The 16,480-nt window shown below is 37.5% G+C and overlaps 1 protein-coding gene across 1 annotated transcript in view; it reads right to left on the bottom strand.

Moving 5' to 3' along the window:
* Positions 1-16,480, bottom strand: part of Chm (CHM Rab escort protein) — a 136,270-nt gene that overhangs the window by 19,872 nt on the left and 99,918 nt on the right. Inside the window, exons 10-12 of the mRNA XM_021153427.3 lie at positions 13,267-13,371; positions 10,924-10,987; positions 6,363-6,459 (exon numbers count right to left, since the gene is read on the bottom strand). Of these exons, the coding sequence (XP_021009086.1) occupies positions 6,363-6,459; positions 10,924-10,987; positions 13,267-13,371 (266 nt within the window). The remainder of the gene's footprint in view (positions 1-6,362; positions 6,460-10,923; positions 10,988-13,266; positions 13,372-16,480) is intronic.

Genomic DNA, 16,480 nt, shown 5'->3' with positions numbered 1-16,480 from the left:
TAGTTTTACAAAATACAATGCCAAATTCTTAACCATCCCAGTAGCAGAAAATGAAATTAGCGAAGAGAACATGAATTTGAGTTAATGTAAGTATTTTTAGAAATATAATATTACTCCTTTACAAATAATACATTAACTCCCTAATCAGGGCTATGAACAGCTTTAAGCACATCATTGCAAGTACAATAATGTGCCACTTATCCAAGGGATATTTTTTCACATAGTTGAAAACCAGGAAGTATAAGCACCCAAGACATTACAAAATTTACTGCCCAATTTCTTGCTAAAGACTTTCTTATGCTAATAGTACAGGTATTATAGGCAAGTTTATTTATCTTGTTTTCTGACCCTCTGCATATTACGAATAGCAGATAAGATATTTTGAGAGAGATACCAGCGTTCCAAACAAGTTTTGTGAACAGTTATTTCTGGTTTGTGCTGAGAAAATTTTAACTACTAAATGTTATGTTTTTGTTTTCTTTTCTTTTTTATTTAGTACATTATGTGGACAGAAAGCGCTTGCTGACAGTGCAGTGAGACAGCCTGACAAGAAGAAGGGAGACGCGGGAATGACAACAGCACAGTAGAGAGGCATAGGCCTAACCACCTCAGTAGCCTTCAAGGGCACTGCTGAATTACAATGGACTGTAATAAATAATGATTGTGATACCTGTAAATTTTAATATAGCATAGCAAGGAATGTGTTTAAAAGATAATAAACGATAGTTAAAACAAAGTTTTAGTTCTAAAAGAAAGTAGCCGAGGACACACAGCACTGCATAGTAGAGTGTGCTGAATAAAGGACACATGACTGAAGACATTTGTAAACAGTGGTTAACCTTTTCCTATGAGACTCCCTTATAAAGTACTGAAGACGAATTCAACAAGATATCACAAACATTTTTATTTTGAATGACGGAATCTCTCGTTTCCTTAGGAGCTAAGTCAGCTATAGTCTTGTTTTATAAAAGTTACTTTAATTTTACATATATATGTGGAATAATAGTACAGTAATTCAATAAAACATGTATGTGATGCATAATGACCAAACCAAGATAACAGGCATTTCCATCTCCTTCAGCATGGCTTTGTGTATGTGATTAATACATGATAATTTTATATATTTGTGAGGTACAATGGTATTTCAATACATGTAAAACAAAGATTAATGGTTAGTAATATATATTTTCACTCCTCAACTACACATACAAACATACACATACACACACACAAACCTTTTAAAAGTCAGCATTATGGGAACACAAAAGAAAAGTCGTAACCAAGGGTAGAAGAGGAAAAAGACACAATCATCCAAGTGTGCAGAGTTTTGGTTGGACAGGAGCAACAGGCTTAATGAATGTATATATTTATATGCAGTGATGGGTATGTTAATCATTTCAACTATAGATTTGACAATGTATATAGATCATAATATCATATTTTGTTCTTAACTTATATAATTATTTTCAAAAAATTTGAAAGGTAAAGACTACCATTAAAGTATAAAAAGATATCTTTAATAAAGAGTTAACAGCTTTTTTTCTGAAAGCAGTAAGTTTGTATAACACATATGTTAGAAGAACAAACAGATTTTATCTCAAAATATTTCAACACTTAAATCTTTGCCCATCTTTACAATAAAAGTCATAATTTTGTATTAAGTGCATCTTACATACAAGTTGATTGGCTCTTGGGTAAACTCTGGAATATTTAAAATGCATTTCTTTAACAACCATAACTTAAGTCACCAAAGTTCACATAATTTACTTTCTATAAATCTCATTTTGTTTCCTCTGAGGAATGGATACAGTCCAGCCTCACTGGAATATATGTGGATTACATCTGATTTCCTCTGGTATAACTACATTAGTTACAGTGCTTGCCAACATTTGTCAAGTGATTCTTCCAATAAGAAGAATGATGAGTTTCACTCAGGATTCCATCATTACAGTCTGGTTTCAGGGCAAGTACAGGTGCTTTGTTCCATTTGTCTGGCTGTGTGTGTGTGTGTGTGTGTGTGTGTAAGTGTGTGGGTATAGATTACAATCATCTAGAAATGTACGTTTCTACTAATCGTGTACAGGAAAAACAAGTCATTTCAAAATCCCTTTATAGTTAAATGCCTGAAAATACATCAAGTTTGCATGTATAGAATTATTTTGGGGTACTATTTTAGTTTTTGATAGCTATATATTACAAGCAAACTGGAATATCACAGTTTACCATAATTAGAATGAATATGGGAAATCCAGAAAAGAGAATCCAAAATGTGGGCTCTTAACACATAACCTAGTTCTATTTAGCATTTTCTTGACAAGAGAAAGAATGAAAATGTTTCTGAATTAGACTGAAGAAATAATTATGTTAATTTTGAGAACACGTTCTATTGTGTCCATGATGTGCTTTATTTAGAGCTTTAGGAAGAAGGAGAAAACCTTCAGAGGACACGGGCAGTAGTTTGGAAGACAGTGATGGTGGACATTCAGAATGAAGTAATATGCTCATCACTGGGAAGCTTCAAATGAGAAAAATAGATGAGGCAGAAGCAGGTTTGCAAATGTAAAAGAAAAGCACAGTATATTTGCCTGTATTTTCCCCTGACTTGAAATAGATGAGAGAGAGAGAGAGAGAGAGAGAGAGAGAGAGAGAGAAAGAGAGAAAGAGAGAAAGAGAGAAAGAGAGAATGAGAATCAGACAAGTGGAAGCCTTCTGTGATATACTCAGACTAATTCTATTTTAGAAGACTGATGAAGAACAGAACAACTTGAAACTATATAGAACATCAATGCATCAATGACTCTTAAGTAAGGGAGCAACAGGAAATAAGCCATTAAAGACCTTTTAATATCTGAGTTATAAATTGCTCCTAAATGTCTGTGAACAGGCTTAAAGCATAAGAAAAGGAAGAAGAAAAATCAGAAGCCAAATATCAATTAAGCAATAGTAAGTAAATGATAAATATATCATTTTCTATCTCAGTATCTTTCTTGCCTTGTTACATAGTATGTCAAGCTATTAACTCTATTACCTTTAAATATAATACATACTGCATAATGAATGAAAAGATTTAAAATGATCAAAAACTTCTCTTTTTCTCTGGTACAAGGCAAAGTATAAGCAATGAACTCAAACTTACCTCTTTCAGGCTAGGAGCAAGAGAAAACAGCCAGGTTGTCTACATTCTCAGTATTAAATTGATATAAAGTGATTAAGCTATAGTAAAAACCACAGAGAAAATTGTATAAGGTAGAAACAAGTGAGGTAGCAAGGGATTCAGAAGCCAAAGGACCCTGGCCACCAGTCTTCTTAAAAAAATACAGCCAGGGCTATACAGAGAAACCCTGTCTGGAAAAAAACAAAAACAAAACAAAACAAAAAAAATCCTGTCAGATATTACAAAACAAAAGTGTCTGTGTGACTCAGAGCTTCTGGAGGCTTGTGCAGCTCCATCTCTCTAAATATCATTTAGGCTAATTCCTAAGGAAGACTTAGAAATTCCCAGGCTGAGTAGGGGATATTGCTAGGATGTAGCTCAATTGTTTTAAATACACATTCCTATTACCACATGCACATCCACAAACAAAATTAAACAGCAGAATCTTCTAGTGAAGAAACAAGACATGGTAAGCTAAAAAACGGAACCAATCTGAAGTAACTAGATGGAGGTAATTCTGTAGAAGCTTGAACCAAAGTTCTTTTTATAATACTAGTGTTCTCTTTACATTTCCTATGAAGAGAGAAACCCATCCCCAGAATTTCAGGTATATGAGATTAAAACAACTTACAGAAATGCATTTTACAGTTTCAATATTTTCCAGCTTCATTACTTATGAAGACATGTTTCTTTACAATTTTTCATTTTTCATTTGCTAAACCTAGTGGGTACACTCCTCATAAACTTTAGGTTAGAACTTCACTTAGAGATTGTCATTTTTAAAACAAGAATGACACCTGCTTACTGCATTAGAACAATTTAATAAAGCTGATTAACAAACCCTTTATCACATGCTGTTATGTTTTTATAAAAGTGTATCTATGTTTATTTTCATTTTTAATGGGGCTAAGTATGAGTATTACATGCTTAAGGAATATATAGATATATAAATAGCAAGCCATAATTCTGTTCTTGGAATTTCTCTGAGAAGTAGTATAGTGATTAAAATGTAAGTTTAAAATGTTGTTCAAATTCTAAGTTCAAATCCTACTTATTCTGTCTGTCACCCTTAAGACTATTTTGTTTTTGATGCCCTGTTTGTCTAGCTAAAACTATAGAATGCACATGGGGCTGTATCTATCTTAGAATTGATATAAATTGTAAAAAAAAATATAGTCAATCATGATACAAACATATATCTGGTACTTAGTATATATCATCTATTATTATAATCACTAATGTGGAATAAACAGTAAATAATATGAAATTGCTAATCTATAGAGAAATGCAGGGCTCTATCTAAACAATGGTACAAATGTGTCACTGCAGGAATGAGCCACTAAAAGAAACACAGTACGATCTGAGTTACAATCTGAAGGATGAAGGATTTAAATAATTGTCAAGGCCACTCTAGTTGAAAGGACTCATATACACAAAGGCATAAAGGCACAAGACAAAATAATCAGAGTAGTTACGTAACTCCTAAGGGAGAAGGGGAGAAGAAGAAATCTACCAAAGAGGAAAAAAACAGTGCTGTGGAACATTAAATGGGAAACTTCTCTAGAAGGGGAAAGAAAAGGGGATGGGAGATCAGGGTAAAGGAGGGAATATGGGAAGGGACAGCAGCTAATACTAAAGGCCCTTTGAAAAAGCACAAGGAAATCTACTACCGTAGAGGCTTGCTAAGATAATGGAGGAGACAGCATCCCAGCTAGACATTTTACGCTACCAAGTAAAAGCTCCAAGTGACAGGAATAAGTTACAGCGTACTGAGTCATTGGCCAAAGGGGTCCCACAGATGCTCCCACCAAACATCAAAGCTCACTGCCATGGTTATTGGTTGTTCGCCACAACCTGATGGTAAAGTTCTATTTCTGAAGACAATACCTGTGCCATTGAACAGCCCAACTAGAAGCTGCACCCTAACTGATGCACGTTCATGGTGCTAAGAAGTAGGTCGTCTGTAGAGTACTGGAGGAGAGAACTAATAATCAGTGTCATCCATCTATACACCCTGTGGCCCCCTATGGCCCAGAATAGAGACCAGACTGCAATATATACTGTTATTGTGGCCCAAATGTTATGGGAGCGAGCAACCACCTTTTGATTGGATTTGAGGTCTACTTCATGAGACGAAAACAATACCTAAATGTTCTTTAACTGACAATAAAAATGTGTTTCATATGAACTATGAAATACTATTCAGTTGAAAAGAAAAAGGAAATCATAAACTCTGCAGGGAAATGGATAGAACCAGAAAAGGTCACACTGAATTGAGGTAACCCAGGCTCAGAAAGACAAATGTCACAGTTCTCTCTGATCTATATTTGTTGAACTATGACAAAGAAAAAAAAATAGTCACATGTCACAATCATGTAAAGCATTAATACATCACAGAGATTTAAAAATAAATGCTCCACATGGTAAACTGAATCACATGTTGTTACAGTTCGAACATGAAGTATTTGCCACAGTTCTGTGTACTGAACACTTGCTTCCCAGCTGTGGCGCTATTTTGCTATGGTCTGGAAACTTGAACTCGCACCTACCTAGAGGAAGTGAGACACAGAAGGGAAACCCACTTCTCCCTAGGGTACTGGGTAAATATTAAGCACTGTAAAAATCACTATTAAGATTAATGTCAAGTTCTTTTAAGTCCATGCGGTTAGCACTCTTGATGTTCATTTTCTGCAAATAAGCAAAGAAATTGTGTTAAAGTCAGCAATGAATATGAAGGCTGAAGTTGTGGCTCTGCACTAGATCACCCAGCGTACAAGAGGCTGCATGTTCAGTTCCCAGTATGATAGAAAGAAAGGAGAAGTATATCTTTAAAGAGATGCACATCCGCATTCATTGCTTCTATTCACCACACTGGTAGAAGTCCTAGCTAGAACAACTGGACAGGACACGATTTTAATAAAAGATATCCATACTGGTAAAAGCTGGAGTTCATCACTGTTCGCAGATGACAAGATTTTCTGCACAGAACCTTCCAACATTAAGTAATACAACGTATATATGTATCAAAACCTGTATTGTGTCTAATATAGATTTTCTGTATTATATAATCATTAGAAATTTTAATAACTAAGTTTTCAAAGAAGCACGTAGGGGAGAGAAAGAGAGAGAGAGAGAGAGAGAGAGAGAGAGAGAGAGAGAGAGAGAGAGAGAGAGAGAGAGAATGAATGAATGAGAATACTGTCCTTACATGTGCCTTTCATGCATGTCATTGTTGAAGAGCATAACTCAATGACTCGAACAGCAAAACTTCCTGACTCTTCTGCTGGCACTGTCAAAATGGAGACCTGAAAACCAGGAATACATAACAGAAATAACCGTTAGGTCTCTTCTATTTTGCTCTCTTGATACAGCTAACTTCCAAGTTCCCAAATATCCTTTGATATTTGAAAACAAATTTGGTTTATAATGATTTTATTTGGAGTAAAATATAAAAGATGCAACACACATGTCTCAATATCCAATTTCTTCATCATTTATTGTTTATATGATCCTCCTCAACCACAAATAATTCAAAATTTTAAGACTGATTTCATCCATCACATATCATATACTATTCAGAAAGGAATGCAATTGTAATATTACTGTTAAAATAAAAGCACTCTGGTCCTTGAAATCTGATTATTATCAGTAAGCGACCTTATCTACTATTTATGTTATATGGCTCATATTGTAAAGGCTTTCCATGGCTACCAGACCAATGTTTCTCTGTAGAGCTAAGGTTTCAGTGTTACTCCTCTATCAAATCTTCAATCTGAGAAAATTGTATCCTCTTAAAGAAATGCTAGCAAGAGAAAGCACCACCTTCCCTTTTCCCTACATGTACTGTGGTGACATTCTGACTAGGAAGGCCATATTCATACCCCAAAAAGGAAGCAACTACAACACATTTTTAAAATAGAAATTGTTTTGATAGCAATACTGTCCTACTTGCTATCTATTTTGAGGCTTATGATATCTCAAAAACAGGTCTCCATGTTCCTTTTTACTCCCTCTGCTGCTATTAAGGAGAGAAAATGTACTTTAGCATCAAAGAGAGAAACCACCAAGACATTGAACACTGTGAAATAATGAAATGACTAGGACTAAAAATATGGCCATAACTGAAAATGTTCCTTTAATTACTCAACCAACATAGAAGAATTTCTTTTGGCTCCTGCAATTATCATGATTTATTACTGAGATACAATCAGTATTGTTCCACTGGAGCACCTCCCTCACCTGAAAGCTGAGATGTTGGCTGCCTGATGTTTCACAGAGGAGATGTTAAGGGAGAATCTAGTCAGCCCTCTACTATCACCATGAAGTGTACCTGGACTGTCTTCTTGTTTTTCCCTGTTCTCTATGCTTCTTAGTTCTACCTTTGATTCAAAGTGAAGATATAAAGAGAAGTGGGAAGAGGGCAAGAAAAAGAGAGGAAGGAAGGAAGGGGCTGGAGGTAATAAAGGACTGTTAACTTTCTCAGATACATGGAGGGAAGATTGGTCTGAAAAAGACTGATGTGAAGCAGGGTGGCCAGTTACAAGGAAGATGGTATACATGGGAACAGTAAATAAACCATGAGAAAGGAAAGAACTGAGACCATATTTATGAAGTACATGGGTACTGTACTGGCTAGTTTTGTGTCAACTTGACACAGGCTGGAGTTATCACAGAGAAAGGAGCTTCAGTTGAGTAAATGCCTCCCTGAGATCTAACTGTAAGGCATTTTCTCAATTAGTGATCAAGGGGGAAAGGCCCCTTGTGGGTGGGACCATCTCTGGGCTGGTAGTCTTGGTTCATAAGAGAGCAGGCTGAGCAAGCCAGGGGAAGCAAGCCAATAAAGAACATCCCTCCATGGCCTCTGCATCAGCTCCTTCTTTGTGACCTGCTTGAGTTCCAGTCCTGACTTCCTTGGTGATGAACAGCAGTATGGAAGTGTAAGCCAAATAAACCCTTCCCTCCCCAACTTGCTTCTTGGTCATGATGTTTGTGCAGGAATAGAAACCCTGACTAAGACAAAAAGGTTGAGGAGATGTCAGAGAGAAGGAAGTTTGTGAGGCTTGAACAGTATCAGGTCTGTTCTCTGCAACTGTGAGCACAAGATGACAAGCAGTGGGACAACAGAAGACAGTGGCTTCACCTTTAAGTGAAGAAATCTCTTGACAGAAACCCAAAAGACCTTTGACATATGGTCCTGGTACCACTCAGGCCTCCAGGAGGTGGCCTCCAGCACTGATGTGAAGTTGAGACTATGGGGACACACAAAATCATTTGTTGTGTGTGCAGAGAGAAGTATAATGTAGTTGGATGAAGGGAGAATTTTGATATTAAATGATAGGATAAAAAAGAGCCTCAGATATGCAGAGAAGGACTGTCAGTGTTATGAGGAAGGCACAGGGCATGGAAGCCAAAGATAGCAAAAAAAAATGTTGTCAAAATCATCAGGAAAGTTCTGGCAGAAACATTAAAAAGTGTCAGAGCCTGACAAATACAGAGGTTGATGCTCACAGCAGGGAGCAACAGTGTCAACAAGCTAGACCCCCTGGAGCTCCGGGAGACTGGACCACCGACCAAAGAATACACACGGAGGGACCCATGGCTCTGGTAGCATATGTGGCAGTGGATGGCCTTGTTGAACATCAATGAGAGGAGAGGCCCTTGGGCCTGAAGGTGTTCGATGCCCCAGTGTAGGGGAATGCCAGGGCTGGAAGTTAGAAGTGGGTGGGTGGGGTGAACACCCTCAAAGAGGCAGGGGGAGGGGGAATGGGATAGGAGGTTTCCGAAGGGGAGACCTGGAAAGGGGAAAGCATTTGAAATGTAAATAAAGAAAATATCCAATAAAAAATATATATACAAAAAAAAAGATTTATTTGAAAGGAAAAAAAAAGTGCCCCCCTGACACTGACTATCATAGTTTTTTAATATATTCAGTAAGAAAAATTGTAGTGGAAGTGTATGGGCAGAAGCTGCATTGTGGTTTAGAAATGACTGAATTTAGGAGCTGGAAGCAGCAAGAGTCTTGTACAGAAAATACTATTTAAAGGGGAGAGAATGAGCATTCCGTACAGATGGAGACAAAGTCAAAAGAACAGGTTGTTTTCTTTGTTTTTGATTTAAAAACTCAGTGGATGTGTCTGTATGTGTATATGAAAGAATGAGTTTTATGTATGTGTGCTCACTCAATTGCTCATGTATGTATCAAAGGTACCTGTGAAGGAGGTTACCAAAAGACAAGGGAGAGACAGATTCCTCAGTCATGTTACACACATCTCATGAAATGTAGGGTAGACGTTCAAGTTCCTTTGTGCATGGTGGGTATTTAATTTTACCCAGAGAAACAAGAAGATGAACAGAGCAGGTTAGAAAGTGAAGACTGGTACTAGCCATGGAGGTGAATGAGCAAGTGATCAAAAGCCATTGGGAGAATTTGTAAGGTGAACAGGACCCAGCAGAGTCCAGCTGAAACCGCAACTATGTGGGAGGGCCAATCTGTTTGGTTACATAGTTTCTTAAGTGGCCCTCACTGATACAGATACAATTAATAACCAGACATAGGAAAGAGGAGTTCCTCTGTTGCTGCAGAGGAAGGCTCTAGCAACATGGGAACTGCAGGTGTTAGGATATCCACCATTGCATCTATGGCAAAGGAAAGGAAGAAAGTAGAAGATAGATGATAATATTCAGAAGATATAGGGGGATAATGGTTTATATGTCTATGAACAGACAGAATGGTAATAAAAGATTAAAAGAGATGAGAGAGCTGGAGCAGATTCATGATCCTGTAAGTCTACAATCTTCAGACTTGACTGGATTATTGGTGCTGCTTAAGAAAACATACATAGAACAGTGCATTCCATGAAGTGATTAACGCATGTTTTTCTTTGAGGTTTGAACTTGCTTGTAAGCATACTTGAGAGAGGACTTCACTTGTAATTTAAAGATCAGAATTCGTCAATTCCCAAACTTAGTCTCATTTTCATCTCTTATTTCAATGTAAGCCACATTTCTAAGGGCAGTACTTTGCCTGGTTCATCTCTGATTTTGGTTGGAGTTCAACACATAAATTACTCTTTCTTACCTGAGTAGGTCAACTCCTTTGCTGACTGTTTAAACAGATAAAATACACAGCAACTTTTTAAAGATAGCCCTCTTCGCTTCCACATCACTCTTCAGGGGCTATATTTCACAGCCTAGCTTCTTCCAAAAATTGCCTTTACTTGCTCTCTTTGTAGTTCTGTTTCCCTGTCACCCTGAGATATATTCACAAACCCTATGGTTTAATGGGAGACCCAGACCTATCAACCAACAGTGGCAGACCAATGTGCAAAGTGAAACATCAATTGCTATATTATTTCCTTAAACTATACCACACTAATTCTTGTCACACTGAACTACACTTCCTATTTGTCTGTACCTGTACCCCTATGTACCCCTAGGCTGTGTGGTATTTGAAGGCAGACATGCTCTCATAGGTATCAGTGTCTTTTAGGAGGCCAGGACTCGGGCTGCTGAGCAAAAGGCACTTGTTTGCCAAGTAATTAAATGAAAGCTCACTCTTACAGATTTAATACACAGCATAGGGGCCGTGGTTACAAATGCTATAATATAAATGTAAAATCTGCTAAGAGTGGGCTTTCACTGTTCTTGCCATAAAAATGCTATGTAAAGACAGACATGTTAATTAGTGCAGGAATAAATTCACATGTACATGCATTTCTTAAAATATACAGCTTTTATACTAAGAAGAAAAACAAACAGGACTGAATCACCTGTTGATCTGAATCCGTTTTTAGTACCGATCCATCTGTAATCAGGACTGCCCTGGAAATTTGCCTGTAATGCACAAAAGAGGAAAGCAGTGATTGAGATTCCACGGATAAGTTTCATTTATTGTTATGTAACCAGCAGAAGGCATGTTTCAAAGATTTAAGTAAGGATAAAAGTGTCAAAACCCAGTCAAGTTCGGCTTTAATCTTTTCTTGGCTCAAGAAAGAAGGATGCATGACCTACAGACAAACTCCAGCTGAGGCAAAGGAGAAGAAATTCTGCTGGGCTTCCCTAAAAACAGAACCAAGTAGGGAAGAATGGTAAGAAATAAGAATATACCTTTGCTTTCATAAACCTCTGCATAGTACTTGAAAAACAGAATTATCTGGTTTTATGTGGAGGTCCTTGATCCATTTGGACTTGAGCTTTGTACAAGGAGATAAGAATGGTTTGATCTGCATTTTTCTACATGCTGACCTCCAGTTGAACCAGCACCATTTGTTGAAAATGCTGTCTTTTCTCCACTGGATGATTTTAGGTCCTTTGTCAAATATCAAGTGACTATAGGTGTTATGGGTTCATTTCTGGGTCTTCAATTCTATTCCACTGATCTTCTTGCCTGTCTCTGTACCAGTACCATATAGTTTTTACCAATATTTCTGCATAATACAGTTGAAACTTATAGAGGAGAAAATGGGGAAGTTGAACACATGGGCACAGGGGAAATTTTCCTGAACAAAACACCAATATCTTGTGCTCGAAGATCAACAACTGACAAATAGGACCTCATAAAATTGCAAAGCTTATGCAAGGCAAAGGATACTGTCTATAGGAAAAAACTGCAACCAACAGATTGGGAAAAGATCTTTACCAATCCTACATCTGATAGAGGGCTAATATCCAATATGTACAAAGAACTCAAGAAGTTAGACTCCAGAGAACCAAATATCTATATTTTAAAAATGGGGTACAGAGCTAAACAAAGAATTCTCAACTAAGGAATACCAAATGGTTGAGAAGCACCTAAAGAAATGTTCAACATCCTTAGTCATCAGGGAAATGCAAATCAAAACAGCCTTGAGATTCCACCTCACACTAGTCAGACTGGTGAAGATCAAAAATTCAGGTGACAGCAGATGCTGGTGAGAAAGAGAACACTCCTCCATTGTGGGTGGGATTGCAAGCTGGTACAACCACTCTGAAAATTAGTCTGGTGGTTCCTTACAAAATTGGACATAGTGGTATAGCTTAGGACCCAGCTATACCACTCCTCAGCATATACCCAGAATAATCTTCAATATATAACAAGGACACATGCTCTACTATGTTCATAGCAGCCTTATTTATAATAGCCAGAAGCTGGAAAGAACCCAGATGTCCCTCAACAGTGGAAATGGATAGAGAAAATGTGCTACATTTACACAATGGAGTACTACTCAGCTATTAAGAACAGTGAATTTATGAAATTCTTAGGCAAATGGATGGAACTAGAAAATATCATCCTGAGTGAGGTAACCCAATCACAAAAGAACACACATGGTATGCACACACTGACAAGTCAATATTAGCCCAGAAACTTGGAATACCTAAGATACAATTCATAGTCCACATGAAGCTCATGAAGGAGGAGGACCAAAGTGCGGGTGCTTTGGTCCTTCTTAAGAAAGCAGAACAAAATACTCACAGGAAGAAATACAGAGACAAAGTGTAGAGCAGAGACTGAAGGAAAGGCCATCCAGAGACTGTCCCACCTGGGGATACATCCCATATACAGTCAAAACACTTTTGTGGATGCCAACCAATGCTTGCTGACAGAAGCCTGATATAGCTGTCTCCTGAGAGGCTCTACCAGTGCCTAACAAATACAGAGGTGGATGCTCTCAGCCAAACATTGTGCTCAGCACAGGGTTCCCAATGGAGGAGTTAGAGAAGGAGCAACCCCATAGGAAGAACATCTATATCAACCAACCAGAACCCATAGACCTCCCAGGGACTAAAACACCAACCATGAAGGGATCCATGGCTCCAGCTGCATATGTAGCAGAGGATGGCCTTGTCAGGCATCAATGGGAGGAGAGGCCCTTGGTCCTGTGAAGGGTCGATGGATGCCCCAGTGTAGGGGAATTCGAGGGCAGGGAGGCAGGAGTGGGTGGGTGGGGGAACACCCTCATAGAAGCAGGGGGAGGGGGATGGAACAGGAGCTTTTGGGGGGAGCGATAAAGGGGATGACATTTGAAATATAAATAAGGAAAATATCCAATAAAAAAAGAAAAAAGAAAAACAGAACCATGAGAATGGACAGAAGTTGTCTCTTCCCTTGTGTAATGGGGTGTAGGATACCTTACCTGTATTGTACACTGGAACATGTATTCTCAGAAAGGTAACTGTCTTCAATAACGAAATGTTTAGAGATTATCCTTTGACCAAACTGATCTATAATTGCTTTACATCTATAAAGAAGATAAGCATAGAGAAAAGATCATATTAATGAAATAATTGAGAAAATTAAATAATGAACAGCTGGTTCTGAATTTGAAACCTTGTAAAGCTTTAAAAAATTGCCAACTACTCTACATTTTCTGACACTGAACTAGACATATTCCAGCTGTTATTCTGACACTTTTTAAACTGTACATAAATGTATTGCCATTAGTCTGTAAGTGTAAGTCCAGTAAAGCATCATTACATAATTCCAAGCTTTCCTCACATTTGGAAACATAGAAGCTGTTTCTTTGTTTAGAAAATCGGCTTTCTTTTTTACCACCTTTAACAGTTCTAAGAGGAAAAGAAAGCTGATTAAATATCGTGTTGTATCACTCACAGCCTGTAAAAGCCACTAAAGGCTTTTATTTTTCTGTTAAGTGTTGCTTTCTCTTTTGTTCAAGAATAGCTATCTGGTCATGCGTTTGATAATGTTTTAAACAGAAAAAAGGGGATAGAGCTTCTTTTAATATCTGTTTCCACTTTACTTCAAAGGATAATCATGGAAAGATTTCTTTCAAGTGCTCTTTCCAAATAAGGAAAACACTTATGCATGGACATTCTCAGGTCTCTGTCATCTGATATGTGTTGGGACAATGAATCATATAGAACCCTCCATTGACCTTCTTTCAATGTGTCTAGATAAAAGGATGAAAATTAGAATCCATCTCCTTGCAGTGCCACAAGTTATAAATGTACTTTATAGGGCTCATTATCCAAACTAATGGACTAAGGGCGACATCCTTGAAACGGACTTACCAGCACTGACAAAGCCTCTATGCAATATTTCAGGAACTATATGCAAATGACTGTTATGTTTGCTATATCTTTTTTATTATGGAAATATCAATTTGCTTTTGTCACAGCTTCTTTTGGTACCAGAATTATTTTATTAGAAATAAACTTATATGCTGGTCCTCATAAAAATGTAAGCAAATTATTTCACATTCATATCATATATAAAATATTCTGCTATAAGCTTGGTCTTCATGTGGATCCCCCAACAAGTGGAGCAGGGGCTGTCCCTTAGACTGTTACCTGCCTGCCTGCCTATGCATCTCACATCCCTAAATGGGACCACCTTGTCTGTCCTCAGTGGGAGAGGATGATCCTGTAGAAACTTGATGTGTATGGGGAGTTGTTTGGTGGGAGGTGAAATCCAGAGGGGAGCTTTCCCTTCCCAAAAGTCTTCCCTTTTGGTAGAATGGGGGAAGAATTTGTGTGAGGGGTACTGGGAGGAGAGGAGGGGCTGATATTGGGTTGTAAAGTGAATAAATAAAGTTAAAACTAACTAAATAAAATATTCTGCTATAAATTGAAGTATCCTCAATTGCTCTAAATAAGCAAAATAAGGGATTTATTAACAGGAAGAATTAAAATTAAAATCATGGAACTGAATTTGTATTTCATTGATACTATTGAGGAAATGGCATACCACTGCTGGCAGGTTAGACAATTATGTTTAGTGATGTTATATACATACATGTAAACATTTAAGCAATTTTAATATAAATCTGTGGTATTAATACTTACATGATGTCTCTCCATTTGCCTACACTTCAAATCTCCTGAATTTCCTTAAACTAGAGCTCATCTTTTTTTGGTTTGTTTTTTTTTTTTGTTTTGTTTTGTTTTTTGTTTTTTTGAGACAGGTTTCTCTGTATAGCTCTGGCTGTCCTGGAACTCACTCTGTAGACCAGACTGGCCTCAAACTCAGAAATCCGCCTGCCTCTGCCTCTCAAGTGCTGGGATTAAAGGCGTGCGCCACCACCGCATGGCTAACTAGAGCTCATCTTATCTACAAAATACTGCATTAAATTAGCACAAAGGACTTACATTAAATATTGGCCAAGATAACTATTGAAAAGTGGAAAGATCAGTTTCTTAAGCATTCATAAACATTTTAAAAATCAAGGGACTTGAAAAAAATGGAGAAGATGTATCTGCTGAATTGTCATGGTACACTGATTATATTTGTCCTGTATATTTCTCACTGGCAAGCATTTCTTACTTTTAAGAAGTTATAGAAATTGAAGGGGGAATAATGAAGGCAGGAAAATAAATGGGAATATAACCTCCTGTGTATTGATAGGACTTGGGTACACATATTTATTTGTCTTTTGTTTGAACTCAACTGGTGAGTACTTAAAATGGGATGCAACCATAATTATATTTCAAAAGACAATGGAAAACACTGAACTATAGATCAGGATGTTCATATTGAAATGTTAGGGTGAACTTTACTGATATCTGACAGTTACTATGGAATGCATAAAAGATGAATCAATAGATGGCTCAAGGAGTGGGGATCTGTGAAGATGTATGAAGAAGTAGGTAAATTGTGACATTCATTATAGAAATTGAGCAGAAGATATAACAGGTTTTACTTTAAACTCAATGTTGGCAAAGGCTTGAAACTTTTCATGTATAATGTTGGACTAAAACTGAGAAAAGAGTGTTTTTCATATAAATCTTGAACCTTAGTGCCTTTTCAAAGAACTCCCATTATCAAACAAACAAACAAACAAACAAAGCAACCCAGAAATAAACCTAGCCTTCAAGTCAAGTTTATGAAGTCTTTGCTGCTTTGTTTGCTTCCAAAGTCTAATAGAGATCCCTTGGTGACTGGCAGACACTGGTTTCAGGTGTTACAGCATTAGAAAGAATTAATGTAGATAATGCAGAGAGTAACTAATGCAAGCTCAACTATGCAGGGATAAGATGCTAATGAATGTGCTTGTTTATGCAGAAGCTTCAGATGAAACTGATTTCCAAGGGAGGAGGAGGAGCAGGAGAGGGAAACAAATCAGAATCACACCTGGGGGACTTTTCAAATAATAAGTACCCCTGGAGATTCTGATAAGCTTCCGAGTCCCAAGAAAGAATCATAGCGAAGCCTTTGCTACTCCTGCATCTTTATGTTGTGTGACAAAAGTAAGGAGCTACAGATCGAGAAAAATGATGCACATCTGTACAAAGGGAAGTGACAGTTATGGAGGCTCAGTCTTAGTCTGGTAGATGGTAACAAGATGACTCACCTGTTAGCCTCATTCTTGCCCTCAAGTACTGAGGCAGTAG

This window comes from Mus caroli, unplaced genomic scaffold (genome assembly GCF_978045245.1).
Source record: "Mus caroli unplaced genomic scaffold, Mus_caroli_1 scaffold_5, whole genome shotgun sequence".
Lineage (NCBI taxonomy): Eukaryota > Metazoa > Chordata > Mammalia > Rodentia > Muridae > Mus > Mus caroli.
The sequence above is the reverse complement of the archived record's forward strand: the minus strand, read 5'-3'. Positions and strand labels throughout refer to the sequence as shown.